The 14729-nt window shown below is 40.4% G+C and overlaps 1 protein-coding gene across 1 annotated transcript; it reads right to left on the bottom strand.

Annotated features, from left to right (window-relative positions):
- Window positions 1–2: 2 nt before the first annotated feature.
- LOC120790542 (glutathione hydrolase-like YwrD proenzyme) lies at window positions 3–13278 on the bottom strand. The gene is made up of 12 exons (XM_040128172.1): window positions 13078–13278; window positions 11694–11847; window positions 11462–11615; window positions 9121–9327; window positions 7211–7363; window positions 7038–7125; window positions 5630–5801; window positions 3789–3945; window positions 2478–2660; window positions 2075–2159; window positions 1225–1320; window positions 3–177 (listed from the first exon to the last, which is right to left on the bottom strand). The coding sequence occupies exons 1-12, from the start codon at window positions 13175–13177 to the stop codon at window positions 32–34; spliced, it is 1695 nt and encodes a 564-aa protein (XP_039984106.1). The 5' UTR covers window positions 13178–13278; the 3' UTR covers window positions 3–31.
- Between the last annotated feature and the right edge of the window lie 1451 nt (window positions 13279–14729).

Raw genomic sequence — 14729 nt, 5'->3', positions numbered from 1 at the left:
TACGGAGGAGATTAAAGCAGGTTAAGTATGTCTAGTATCCCTGAGCACATCCGTCAGCTCTGGGGTCTGATCCTGCCCACAGCACCCTCGTTGGATGATCGGCTTGATTGACAGACGGGTTCCACCAATCCCCAACTGTGATGATCTGTCCCCGCCCAAACTGGGACCTATTGTGGCCTGTGTGTTTGAATGAAAAGATAAATGAAAAAAAGAAAAAAAATGCACTGAATCCATTACACTGTCCCATCTTTTATCTATCTGTCTATTATGATCCTTAAACAAAAAATGACAAGTGCCATTAGCCTGTCTGCCTGGGTGTGGTATTCTTGTTTTGATTTACGTAGAGAATCTCTGGATAGGACGCAGAGGAGGACGGGCAACTGCAGACTGCAAATCAAACATTCTCTACACTAATATAAACCATAGGATATAAATAACACATTAAGACACACTAGGCTTCTCTAGATACAATATGAGCTATGGCAAATTAGCAAACAGGTTAAGCTTGAATTAATATCTGAGTAAGAAAGAAACATGAGTTACTTCATACGAATATTTTAAAACCTGAAATTACGAGATTAAAGCGGCAGTTAAGCGGTAAGGAATATACATATAGTTTTATGTTTCAGTGATGAGCAGTTTGACATTTGGTTCCTTAAATCAGTTTCCTGTTCACTCACGACATGTTCATGCTCTTCATAAAAGCATCAAAGAGCCATTTAACCTAGAATGATTCAAGGGTAGGGAGGAGGAACAAATAAAAATGTCCTCTTTTCAACAGGAAGCAACAGGGCTTTGGGGAACTACGGTCTAATACCACTGTTGTGAGGCCACCAGTTGTTTCAGCCATGGCCTCATTTGTGTATGGCCATTACATTAACACAATATGGCAATTAATGTAACACATTCACTTTTGCGATGGCTGAATGCAACACGTATTTATTATAAAATATGTCACAAGTGAAACCAATGAATAATAAAACCTTGACCTTGACGTAACCTTGTTACGTGCCTTGGTGCAAAATCTCAAAAACTGACAGTTTCGGTGAAAACCTGCACCACTGTTTGCAAAAGGTCTAAATAAAATGAATGAATATTCATATATTTAATGAGAGAGCGATCTTTGTTCTGGAACAATGACATGCTTCACATGTAAAAAAAAAAAAAAAAAAAAAAAAAATTACTATGCAGGCATTAAAACCCATTATTTTGTAAATAAAGTACCTGTGATTGGCCACTTGACTTTTTGGCCCCGTCTTTTCAGCTCCTCGACTACCTCCCGGTCGACCCCCTCCTCCAGATTAACCACCCACTCATCAGCTGGACACAGAATGTTCAATCAGACTACGATTTTGACTAAAAGAGCTCTACTTAAACATGGGACGTAGCTGTGCCCCCCCCACACACAAAAATCCCATAATTCTCACCTCGTATACCAATTAATGTGCAATACATGATATTATTTGACAGCGGTGCAAAATTATGAGTTAATCTGACCACCAGCCTGCCATATAAAGTATAGTGGTATGAGAAAGGTTTACTTATGCTTCGGTTGCAAATGTTAGCTACCAAGCTGCTTAACACGACTGTAATCCGTATACTGTATAGGAATAAAAGGATGGAGCCAGAAGCTGAGCTCATAATTAGATAAAGCTATCGTAATCCAATACAAATCACGTTTACACAAACACACGTCTTCCTGTATATAACGAAAAAAAATTCTGTGCTTGTTAGTGAATCAGTTATATCATGATGGACTGTGATAGTGGCAAACCATAGCAAATGTGGGGTTAATTTAATTCACTTTAAACAAATTGTTATAGTTATGCTAGCACTGATACAAAGCCAATATATCCTATAGCATATGCAACATATTATAACCAAATGAAATGAATGTCAGTATGACTGATCACGAGGAAGTATGCCACCATACAGTGTTTTGACTAAACACACACAATCCTTAATCATTAATCAGGACATGATGTTCGGTCGTAGGTAAGACATTTAAATTATGGTCAAATCTGTTTGAAGTGTGTGGTTGTGTAGGTGTGTGTTGGTCGCGGAGCGCGCCTACTTTTTTGGTCATACTGTACGAAGACTCTCGGCGCGTCCAGAGCTTGCTGAGGATTCATGCCGAACTCCAACATGTTCAGCAACACCTAAACACGAGATCGGCATCAATTATCCGCTCGTCAAAACATTACACATGTGAGGCTGAACCGGAGCCCCCAGGGTACAAAAGTCAACAACACAATGTAAGTCCCGCTAAAAAAAGCTAAACCATACAATGATCAGTGTTTACTATTTCTCCAATGCCTGATCTAGTCTTATAATCAAACAATCAATAATGAAAACAATTTTACTTTCTTTAAAATAAAGAAATTACAAGTGTTTGGGATATATCTTTACTTTACTATCTCAAAGCTAATTTTCTGCACTTAATGCTTCGCCTCACCCTACTCCTGACCACTGTGTACCTGTACGTGTCCCTGCGGCTGCATAAAAGCCCCCACCACCCCGAGTGCAGCGAGGAGCCGTGGTCTGTGTGATCCGGTTTCAGAGGCGGTGAGGAGTGCAGGCATTAAGGTGTGAAAGGGCCGTTTCCCCCCAGCAACACAGTTAGCATGGTTACGGCGCAGAGAAAAGTTGGCACCACGATTCTGTGAGAGGGAAAGAGAGTTTTCATAAATACATTTCAATGATACACCAATAAATCAACCTTTTCAGTCTTACGCTTTTTTGTTTTAATGTCTTTCTTGAGAAGCAGTCTGGAAAATTCTGCTTTTGGTGAATAAGTGGATAAGTTCTATGAAAATAAAGTTCAGTATATATTACCATGTTACTACAACAGTATGTATTTTAAAGGTCAGGCTCATGTTTACCAAAAATATTTCCAGGTTAGCATCAAACACAAAACACAATCACCTCATTCATTCCCGCTGGTAATGTTACTATGCAAAGACAGTACAGTAAAATATGAAAAAAAACAAGAAACTGTCACTTCTTCATTCATGGCTGGCATTTTCCATGTCCTTTTTGTCTCAGCTTCACCCAACACAGGTTGCACTCAACTTGTCATCAAAGAGTCCCACACTTTGTGCTGCTCGTCTAGTAAACGACTGCTCTGCTTCAGCATCACACTGGAGCCCGTCTGTTCGTCCGTGAATACACTGAGCATGTTTTATTGATAGTAATATAACTTTATTTAGATGTCGCGAAAGGACAAGCTGAGAAAACCAGTTGAAGGTGCAGATGTGGGGCTTTCACACACTATCTGAATTATCTCTGTAGACTATAACAAATTTTTATTTGAAATTTCTTTTTTAAACTGTGAATTATTAGCGTTTTCGGTGATTTACAGGCAACCACAGACTTTCAATAAAAAAAGGCACACAAACAAGTTGGGAAAAGGTCACTTTACATGTAAATAGACTGTATTATAGTTTTATTTCTTACATTTCTCTGTTGAATTTGTGTGTATGAATAGTGAAACAATATTTTTTACAACCTTGACCTGTTCAATAATAATATTTTGAATTATTATCACCAAAGGTATGTAACTTTTTATAGGTGCCTGTGTCATTTTTCTTGATCAGGCTTATAGCAAATGACAAAAATGAATGCACAGAAAGTCAGCCAAAATTAACCAAAAATGAATCTGGACTTCATCAGATCCACTGGAGTCGCCACCCACTCTGCAGTGATCCGGCAGCTTGTTAGTTTTACGCACCCGACGCTACCTTTCACGCTCGCGCACACAGACACACACTCCTTCTAAGCCTTCTGACCTGTAGTGAGAATCCACAATCCTTTGGTACCAGCCCGGTCCCAAACCTCATATAGAGGCTGTTAATAAATGAACAGGCGTTCCCCTGACTGTCAGTCACACAGAAATAGACTGTGTCGCTCCCTGGCAGTAGGCCAGGCTTCACTCCCTCCATGGCCCTACAAATACACACACACACAAAAATTTTAATATTGAGGACACAAAGAATTAATGGTGAAAAAACCCTGAGGTCCTGTGTCAAGTTTTTATCTTAACAATTAGTTCTGTTGGTATTTGGTGTGAGTTATTATCATCATTATTATTATTGTTGTTGTTATTATTTAAATTTGTTATTGTTGTTATTTTTTATTATTGTTGATGTTTTTATTGGTGTTATTTTTTTATTATTATTTTTTAAATTACTATTATGTAAAACAAATGACACAAATATCATAAAAGATAAAATACTGTAGTTATAGGGTGATAGGATGTTTTAACACTTTGCTTGGTAAATCTTCATTCTGTTTTTAAATGTAAAAACCTCTTTTGTCAACATATGTCAGTACTGAAGGGACATTATGTGCTTTTCCTCTCTAACAATATTTGCACAACAGAAAACTGACATGTATCTGGATTTCTTTAAACTGTTGCAATGAGGAGTGAAACATCACTTCAAGACTTTTTGTATCTAAAAATGACGGGAAGGTCTGTTTTATTTTTCAGAGAAATGTAAATTGAAAGGAACATCCTTTAATAGCAGAATAAAGGCTGCACCTGCCAACTTTGCATAAAGGAAGCACAGCTGCTATAATTTGGATAATCTTTACGATTGTGTGCTTTCTCAATACTGAGCCTGTCCTCCCCCACAGCGCCATCATTCCAAAACAACAACAGACAAACAAAAAGAGGCTTCAGCCTGCAGCATCGTATATCACTAATAAACTGTATGCTACTGACTCAAAATAGGGTGTTGGCTGAGCAGCTGCATGTAAAGCAGCTGGTCCCCAATCAGGCCTCTCCAATGGACTGTCCAAAGCTGCTGGTCTCCACTCAAAGAGTTAAAGTAACCAGGTTGTTGCAGTGTGTGTAAACATGATTTGTTATTCCCTGCTTACATCCGATTTGTTATTATGTGTGTGTAAACACAGGGACTGTGAAGATAAGGATTTTCTTACTGTTTGTGTTAATGAGAGACATTAGTTTCCAATTCACATTTAATTTAGGGTTGGTTAAATCTTTAAGGTTGATTTACACAATACTGAATGAATGAAAGGTGTAGGATTCGTGTAAGTATTAGCGGGTGTTGCTTAATGCAGACACATGCCCTCAGTAATTTAAGGTTATTAGAATATAAAACAACATTATAAACAGCAGGATTTAGTCCCACAGAATATGTGCATGCATGCGTGTGTGTGTGTGTGTGTGTTTGTGTGTGCGCGCGCACTTTAAGGGATCATTATGTTGTTTTATATTTTTATAGTCTTTTTGTCTATTTGTCCTACAACTGATAAAGACCTAAAGTTCAAAGTCTGTAGCATCGGCCAGTTACTACAAATTGTTGCAAAAATACACACACACACACGCGCACACACACGCACACACACACGCACACACACACACACACACACACACACACACACACACACACACACACACACGCACACACACACACACACACACACACACACACACACAAAAGCAGGAGGAAGGATGAGGCATGAAGATATGAATGTTAAGGTTGTGGGGAGGCAAAAGTCGACAGTCTTATCTTAAGTCAACAAAGCACAACTGGTACACCCTGGTACTTACAGACACACAGACAGACAGACAGACACACACAGACACACATAGAGAAACACACACCTTTCCATGCTAATGTGCTGCGCTCGCTGGTGGCTGTAGCACTTGTCCAGTAATGTTTCCAGAGGGACGGTCACATGGTCTGGATCGCCCAGGTAACACAGAGCGTCTGTTAGTGCCAGACGCACAGCCTCCACCAACACATGGATGTAGTCAGAGCTGTTATGGCCCAGAGCTACACACGACCACACATACATACACACACACACACACAAAGTGCACACAAAAAGATGCATTTTGTGACCAAATTTTTATGTCTTCCTCCCCTCCTTTGAGGAAGGGGAAAAAAGAAAGAGACAGCAACAATTTCAGACATGTAAAGTATGTACACACTTATACAGTATGTAATAAATAAATAAATATGACATTTTTCTCCTCTTTTCTTTATTTAATTCGAGTATCTGACTACAGATATTTAACACTGAGATTTATTCCTTCAACAGTTATAGAATCATTGTGTGGAATATTTCATCTTCACAGCTCTGGTTGCCGTGTTGTTCTGCACTGTATTTCACAGAGATCAGGTCTCAAAGAGCTAGCTCAAGACCACTTGTGTGTTGATGAAGTTAAGAGTTTCTAAGGCCATTGCTCTTATTTTATATTATACAGCTTCAACGCATTTAACCTCTTTCAGATCTAAGAAAAACTGTTTTTCATAACTGGAGAAAACCTGATTTTGTTCCCATTAAGTGTGTGGAAAAACAAAAACCCAGATACATAAAAGAGCTTCCTTTGCTGTAGATGCAATAGTCACCTTTGGTTTTTGCCCTGACCAGTTTGAGCTGGTGGTCTGCTCAGAGGTGGATCAGAGCCAATAGTGACTTACACAACATGAATCACAGACCTCGTTTATGTCACGCCTATTTCCAGACAGTCAAGTCGGATGTCATTGGGGGCACTGAGCTGGCACTGGTTTGGTGTCCTGAGTCAAAATTCCAGGGCTGATCTAGTTTCAATTTGAGCAGGGAAACTGCTTTGAAACGTGATAAAGTCAACTTTATTGGTCATAACAGTAATAATCATAATAGCAATAGTGATACAGTACATCACAGGACAGTGATGGAAAATTGGACCTCACATCTATAAATCAACTTATCTGAGCACTCGGTCGGGTATTGTAGTCTTCAAAGGGTCAGAATGTACACTCCTAAAAACCAACAGCCACGTGTCCTTCCAGAAACAAACCTCCCTTCACTCACTGCGGATGCACTGCTGTTGAGTTTTTTAATGTTTTAAGCAGCACAAACAAAGATTCACCTCCACCGTACTGGGTCGGGGACTGGATTTTCAGAGGCGGAAAGCTCACAATTTCAGCACATAAGACTGGGACTGTCTGGACCGGGGCAATTCCGGTGAACTACCCCTTTCATTCTGAATCATCCATAGTTGTACTTTGCCTCAGTGTGGTTACCTTTGAGAGGGAAGTTCTCCAGGATGTTGAGCAGCAGCAGGGCAGCAAGTCCCTGACTGTTAGGAGGGGGCTCCCACAGACACACGCCCTGAACACACAATGGGTGTCATTCACTCTGCTTACCAGGTTATTAAAATACAGATACGATAAGCGTCTATGGTCGCCGACCTCACCTTGTAATCTGTGCTTGTGGGGGTGATGACCTCACTTTCATGGCTGCTGAGGTCATCCACGGTCATGACTCCTCCATGTTGGCTGATGACATCAACAATGGCTTGGGCCACTCTGCCCTGGTAGAAAGCTGGTTTTCCCAGTTCACCCAGCTCCTGTTGATACATCAGTCCATCAGTGTTACAATCAATCCATTTACTCTTCAATCAATCAGCCCATTAGAGAGTTTATCTCTATGCATCCTCCCTGTCCATCTATATGTTTTCACCACAGTAGAAAACACAAAAACATTAAAAAAAAATACAATTGACAGCATGATGTAATACCACACGAGTGGTATTCACACACACACACAGAGTTTCATAGTCATGCAGGTAATGTGGCCACTATTGTGTGTACCCACCCCTCCAATCAATGTAATCGAATGAACAGGAAGGCGTGTGTGAATGTGTGATTTTGCACCACAATGAAGTAACCCACACCGTCATCGCTGAGGAATGACCGTTATAATGCCATGGAAACCATCCATAAATGAGGCTGAGGTCACTCCTATTGTTTTCACTGAGTCAAGAACGGGAGTTTGTTTGTGTGTGTGTGTGTGTGTGTGTGTGTGTGTGTGTGTGCGCACGTGTGTGGGTGGGAGGAGCTGTCATGGGCGTGCTTGGCTGTTATCGCGCATTATTACATTACTAATGAGTGAGTGTTTGATGTAGTAAAACAAAAAAGCAAGAATCAGTGCGTGCTTTAATGGTGAAACACAAGCAGAGACAGACACACACACACACACGGTGAGGTCAGCCATAGTTCGACTGAAGTGTCACTGATTGGAAACTATGGAAGTTCTATGACTATTACATTGTCCTCACATACAAACAATCCTGGTCGCACATTCACATAAGGGACAGGAAAGTAGAAGGGTTGGAAAAAACGTGACACCTCATTGAAAATGGAGTGGAGAGTTGTAGTGCAACATCAGTACATCTAAATATGTTTCAAATATTTTCTAGAGCACCTCAGTAAAACTTTTCACAGTACTGCTTTTCTAGTACTGCTGAATCAGTTTGGAGATTATCAACAGACTAACACAGAAGGGACCTTGAGTTCTATGCACAGTTATGCGAATATTCTCGTTTAGGTTGTGACCTTACATTTTGAGCTATAAACAATGGAATGTATCCTGCCATACATTGTGAAAACTTGACTTGTTTGATATCACACAGACAAGCAGCGGAGAAGAGGCTTAATTTATGTTTTCATACTTTTCTGGCCACGAAAAATTTTCACCCTTGGAATGTTTTTCAGTTTTTATTTCAGTGCACACTATCTTTAATGTAGAGTTTAAGTCTTTGCTATATATTTTTTAATATCACTACCTACATTTTCTTCTCTTTCCCACCTCCACCTTCACCACTACTTATGTCCTTCCTCTCACCGACTCTCTTCTGTCTCTCTCGACCATTTCACTATTGCTTTTTTGTCCCCTCCACATCATCTTTTCCTTGTCCTACTCTCACTCCATCCTCTCCACTCTTCCCTCTCTATTTGCCTCATTTAATGCCCCTCTTATTTTGCTCACCCCTGTGCAATCTATATTCTTCCCTCCCTTTACCCTCCTTGTTTTTCTTCCATATCAAATCCAACATTCTAGTAGGGTCAGGTTTTTTTTTTTACCCTGTATGTCCCTGGGTTCATCCAGGGGCTTACCATAAAGAAAGCTAAGTCAAGTTTAGAAAAGCAAGCAACCTCTAGGAGGAGGTGCCATGAACACAGTGGTTTCTCTGGGATTTTACATTGTCCTGTTTCCTTCTTGTCTAAATAACATGTGTTCAGAAAAAATGGCCGAGTGCTCCCCAGGACCTCTGATCCTGTGTTTTTTTATTCTATTTTTTGTGTTTCATTTTCAAGGATTTACCTTCAGGGTCTGGGCCAGGGCAGGGTTTCTGAATACTTGTCCGCATTTGGGCACCCGATTGTCAATCAGCAGGTCCCCACCTAGTTCCTTCCCAGCATCTCTCAGAGCGGCCACCCCGTTCGCCCAGTGCTGAGCTGCTACCTCAGCAACAGGAAACCCCACCTCTGCAAGCTCCACCGCCCCGCACAGCACCTCCTGAAAGGACAGCTGGAAAAAGGCAGAGGAAACACATGCTTACAACCTCACAGGAAAGCTCGCTGAGCAGGAAGTGTGAGATGCTGTTTTGAGAAGGATTATGTGGAGACTAAAACTGATTTGTAATTTCCAGAGAGAGAGAATTAAAAACACTTTTGATTAATCGTTAGCTCTGTGCGGTTGAGGGGATACTCCAGGAGTTACTTTGGGATGAATTATTGTTATTTACTTTTCTGATGTGCCAAATTGCCCTCAATATTCACAACCTACTCCGACTTCAGTTACTCCACAACACATTTTGACAGGCCACAGTGAACAATAGTGGACTTGCATTTATGCCTTTACCATTCATATGTATTTGTGAATATAAAATAGTAATCTTGTAATTCAAATAGTAATAATGTATTTGCTGACTTCTCCCTCTAATTGTTAACCGTTTGTTGCAAAACGTGAGTCAGGAAAGAGGATCTTGTTTGTTTTTGAGGGATTCAAAGTGTGTGTTTTTTCAAAAGTTAGGCCCTACAGAAAGCTGGAACCTAAATGCTGATGTTTGACACAACTGAACCACAGCTATCAAAATCCAAACGTAGCCGCACCGTTTTTATAACAGTGTCTGCATTTACTTTTACATTTCAAGCTACTCTGAAACCTGTGGACGCTAAAGGTTGGAGGTGCTATGTCACACTGATGGTGTCTTAATGTTGAAACATCTGTGCTTTAATATTCTGCCATTGCATAAAGATTTGAAGATCAATAGTGGCATTTGTCCATTCTTTAGTGTGTGATATAAATATTGTTTAGTTGCCTGATGCATCTTTTTCCATGAGCATTTGATTGCATTTTTAAGAAGAAAAATACATCGTTAAAGTTCAAGTATTTTATATTTTTAGCTTTTACCAGGCTAAAATTGTTTATTTATTTTTTTAACTTTTTAGTTCATTAATGCTACCTGGGTTTAAATCAAAACCAAAACACCAAACACCATAAAGTGAAGAGTTGGCAATGTCATGTACATTTGTGATGGTACAAAGCTAAAGAAAGTTATAAAATTATGGATGGGTATAGTATAAGAAAAACCCTACATGAAAATAAATATTAAAGCAATACTTTTTTGCTATTTTTGACATTTACTTCCTCACGACAGAAGTCTGAGTGGACATGCATTGCAAAGACATCATACATTTTAATTTCAAAACACCATTCTTTCATTTTAAAGAAGGAGCTCAAAGTGCAGGCACAGGTACCACAATTTCAATTTTCAATTTTATTGTTAAATTATGCCGGAATCAAGATTTTTTTCCTAATTAAATTTTTCTCCGGTCCTTTCTTTTTGAGGGATCTTTTCATTTTTAACGAGACCATGAAATTAGACTGCAAAATAGCTCGGTTAAGCGCGTAACTATGACCAGCAACACTCTAATTTACCCCCGTGCTTCTGACACCAAAACATCCCCTTCTGAACCTAAAAGAAAGGTTGACCTGGAGGAACAAACAGTTTCAAGAGACATGGACTGATGCCGACTGGTTGAGTGTTTAATGCGGCTGCTTCCATCTGAAATGAGAAAGCTGCCGTTTTTCATGCACACAATCTCAAGCAGAATTATTCTACTAAACTTGAAGAGTAGTATAGTAGTTGTTCTGCTTTGAAATAAATAGTTTAATTTATTGTTGACAAAAACCAAAAAAAACAACAACAAAAAAAAACACTGGTGTTTTTTTCAGTCAAGCGTTCAAGCAGCTCTCCTTGTAGACAACCGGGTCACTGGCCCCAGATTAATTCAACTAAGTTTTCCCATATTTTTAACAACCTGTGGAAACCCTACCATAGATGGCTATATTTTCACCAAACTGAGAAAAATATCAGGAGCCCAGTGATGGTTTATCCGCACCTTGTTTATATATCCTTGATTGACCTCCGACAACACTGTTTAGAATAAACAAGAGTCAAGAGTCCTACTTTCAAGTGTGTTTTGCATGCTGGTGGTGTGTGTCGATATGGATCCTTTTGTAGAGTTTAAATTTAGGTTGTTTATGACATGTAAATGATTACGTTAGATGGGCTTTTGGCCACCTGAGTGTTGCATAAGACACACACCGAACGCAAGCAGTTCTACACAACAAGACACACAAACACACACAGTCAAACCTTGTGACTACCAAACAGCTGTACGGTGTCACACCAACACGCAGGAGCCCCGGGTACTGTGACATTCACTACATCAAAAGGTGAAGGAGGGGCCTCTGCAGTGTAACCACAGCCTTCCAGGAACTCCAGGGTCTGAGCTCTGGGCGACCGACCACTGAGGACACAGAGAGAGGCTCAGCTAATCATTCTGTTTGAAGAGGACTACAAAAGCAGCGGGGGAAAGAGTCTCCACCTGCCGTTAATTCCTCTGATCTCTCCCGTTTTTCCGTCGTAGAACAAGCAGAAGGCGTCGCCACCGGGGCCGGTGTTGCACGGCTCAGTTACCGCCAGCGCCGCTGCCACGGCAACCGCAGCGTCTGCCGCATTACCGCCACGCTTCAGGACATCTGGATGCAAACACAGATCCATGGGTGACTGATGTGACTGATTCACAATAGCGTTCCTCACCTAAAAAGGAGCTCAACAGGGTTTGTTTCAGCTTTCCACAGAATACAAATGTTTTTTTACTTACCTTCAAGGCAGTCATTGCTTCTCATCATCCAAAATACAACAACAAAAACATTCCCCCCCTTGGTATTTATCTATGCAAAGAGTTTTGGTTTTATATGCACAGTTTTTGACCTATTCACCGTGGGGATTTTTGCCTCCACTCCAAATATCCCAAGTCCCATGTTCAGTTTGTGAGCTGCACGAACTGAACTCCTCCCACCTTCATCCGTATCTCAAATCTCAGACAACTCTTGGCGTTTTTAACTCAAGTCTGCACTTTCAACTGCACTACCTCACAAGGAGCGTATGACAGTACACACTGATTTTCATACCAATTTGACGTTAAAGGGAATGAGAGATGTGATTTGTGGTTTGGGCTTGAGGTGATCAGCAGAAAATTAATAAAGTATTTTCATAACAGTCTTTCTTTAAGCAAAAATGCCAAAAGGTTCCTGGTTCCAGGTTCCCAAATATGAGGATTTGCTGGGTTTTTTTGTTTGTTTTTCTTGTATGATGGTAAATTGAACATCTCTGTGTTTTGAACTGTTGGTTGGGGGGAAAAAAACGAGCCTTGGGCTCAGGGAGACTGTTGAGCCCAAGACCTTTCTCTGGCTAACAGACAAAACGACTAATCGATTAATCAAGAGCACTGTCTTTTAAGTGCACTGTAACACACACACACACACACACACACACACCGTAGGTGGTTTGGCAGCTTGAAGGTGCTGCAAAGAAGTATAAAAAACAAATTCTTCTCCACCAAGTCATCACAGTGATCTGTGTTAATGACCATGGGTGAGGTTAAATCGCTACTTTAAATCGCTCTCTCTCTCTTTGTGATGTTCAGTATTTCTGGGCCCCACAGTTTTCCCCGGTGGCAGTTGCTGTGACAGATAGGAAGCTAGCTCACTATCCGCTCCCACTTTTGAGTGTCTTGTCTGTCTGAATCTTGGTGGATTCTCCCGTTTGTTTGTTTTTTTGGCCACAAAATGATGCTCTTTGTGTTCACTCTTTTCTGCCTGACACGTCTTTACGAAAAAAAACAAAAAAATTGGGGAACCTTTTTCGGGACATTGTTATTTCGCTGCCAAACGTCCAAGATCTCTATGGCGACTGTTTACACTCACCCAGTCCTACATTTGAAGCTAGCGGCTGGCTGGACGCTACGCAGCCGTGCAAACACACCACAGGAGACCGACGAGAGGAGAAAGTGTTGTCGGTATCCATCCCGCCTTAGCTGCCAGCGACGGTTGGCAACAACAAGGCAATATGACTGTGCGGGGGGGGTTTTCAACTTCCGATGGGTCACTTGGGCATCGATTGAGTTTGGCTCGACTAGGATGGCTACACAGAGAAGCGGATGCCTGCTGACATCGCTGCATGCGGAAGTTTCAGCCCTCGGAAAAATAATAACGTTTGGATAATTAGATAAACTTCTGGAAGTAAAAAATATATATATATCGAAAGAGGAGATAAAATAATTCTTCTCCCAGCAGTGCTGTGCAAGAGTACCCCCCCCCCCCCACACACACACACACACACACACACACACACACTGTTTTAAAGGTAAATAATGTGATTGATCTGAGGATCAAAGTTCATTCTTGACCCTGGAAACAAGTTGGGTAAACTTTGGCGGCTCTTTTGGCGCCTTCGGTCATATCAGAAGATCTAAATCAGCGGGTGGAGTAGTCATGAAATTGCAGACGTTTCACTTTCCCTTTTTCTGAGCACTTCAAGGACTTCTCAGCCGTATAATTAATGTTGTCACATGTGCAGGCTATTTGAAAGAACAAAGCCCATTGTTTGTAGGCTACATTCACAGTTGACAAACTGTTGAGGTGCATGATATCAATCCTGCAGACCGTGTTATTTTATTTTTAGGCAATTTTATCTTTAAACTAGAAGTAATTCAAGAGGGATCACGATGAGATGAGTTATTTGTTGTGAAGCATCTTGGAGCCCTAACTATATGAAATAAGGTAGAAATAACCAGGTGCACTGCTGCATTTGGATTATATTCTCATATTAACGTAAAATCTAAAAATCTAAAATTCATACAATAATACAATCCAGTGATTTTAAGATGGATAGCAGAAATTTTTAAGGCCCTTAACTCAATTGAAATATTTCCAAACCTTCTATTTGAAGTTCAAGTTCAGTAATTTCAAATATAGGTGAAAAGACACTGACAGAACGTATGCCGCAGTGTAAAAGGGTGGCTGGTAGTTTAATCATAGACACCTCTCAGTTTAGGAGACACGTTTAATCATTAAAAATGACTTCAGTGGCCAGGATCCAGACCAAGGCAATTTTATTTAACGGCCAACAGATTAATGAGTTATTTGTGCGTGCAAAAATGAAATAAAACCATAAACCTTTCAATTATTCTGTGATGGATGTCCAAATTTTTAACAAATATTAACTCAAGCTTACATAATGCCTGCGTTCTAAATATGTAACCTCTCGATTATCCCAAATTAGTCACATCTGTGGTAAAATACCAGGCAGGGTTGTGGTCAGGTCACCTTCAGTTTGTCCTCCTACTGGGAATTTTTGGACACTTTGTGTTTTATAGAGAAAAAAGAAAAACAATTATCAAAACCATCATGTCCGAATCTCAAATTTCTCACATTAGTCAGCTGATAGCTCACCACGAAAAATTATTTGTGAAAAGTAAGAGACACGCAGAGTTGATCCATGGATTAGACAATCCAAAATACGAAGCACTCCCTCTTGTCGCTCACTACACGCGTGGTAGGTGCACATCAGCCTTGAT

This window comes from Xiphias gladius, chromosome 6 (genome assembly GCF_016859285.1).
Source record: "Xiphias gladius isolate SHS-SW01 ecotype Sanya breed wild chromosome 6, ASM1685928v1, whole genome shotgun sequence".
In the NCBI taxonomy this organism is placed as follows: Eukaryota; Metazoa; Chordata; class Actinopteri; order Istiophoriformes; family Xiphiidae; genus Xiphias; species Xiphias gladius.
Note: the sequence above shows the minus strand (reverse complement) of the source record. Positions and strands in the feature narration are given on the sequence as shown.

Coding starts and splice junctions, on each gene's coding strand:
- LOC120790542 (XM_040128172.1), bottom strand. CDS start 13,177: ATGGATACCGACAACACTTTCTCCTCTCGTCGGTCTCCTGTGGTGTGT. Junction 7,364..9,120: donor CCCTGGCCCAGACCCTGAAG/GTAAATCCTTGA, acceptor ATGTATCAACAG/GAGCTGGGTGAACTGGGAAA. Junction 2,160..2,477: donor AGCCGCAGGGACACGTACAG/GTACACAGTGGT, acceptor TCTCGTGTTTAG/GTGTTGCTGAACATGTTGGA.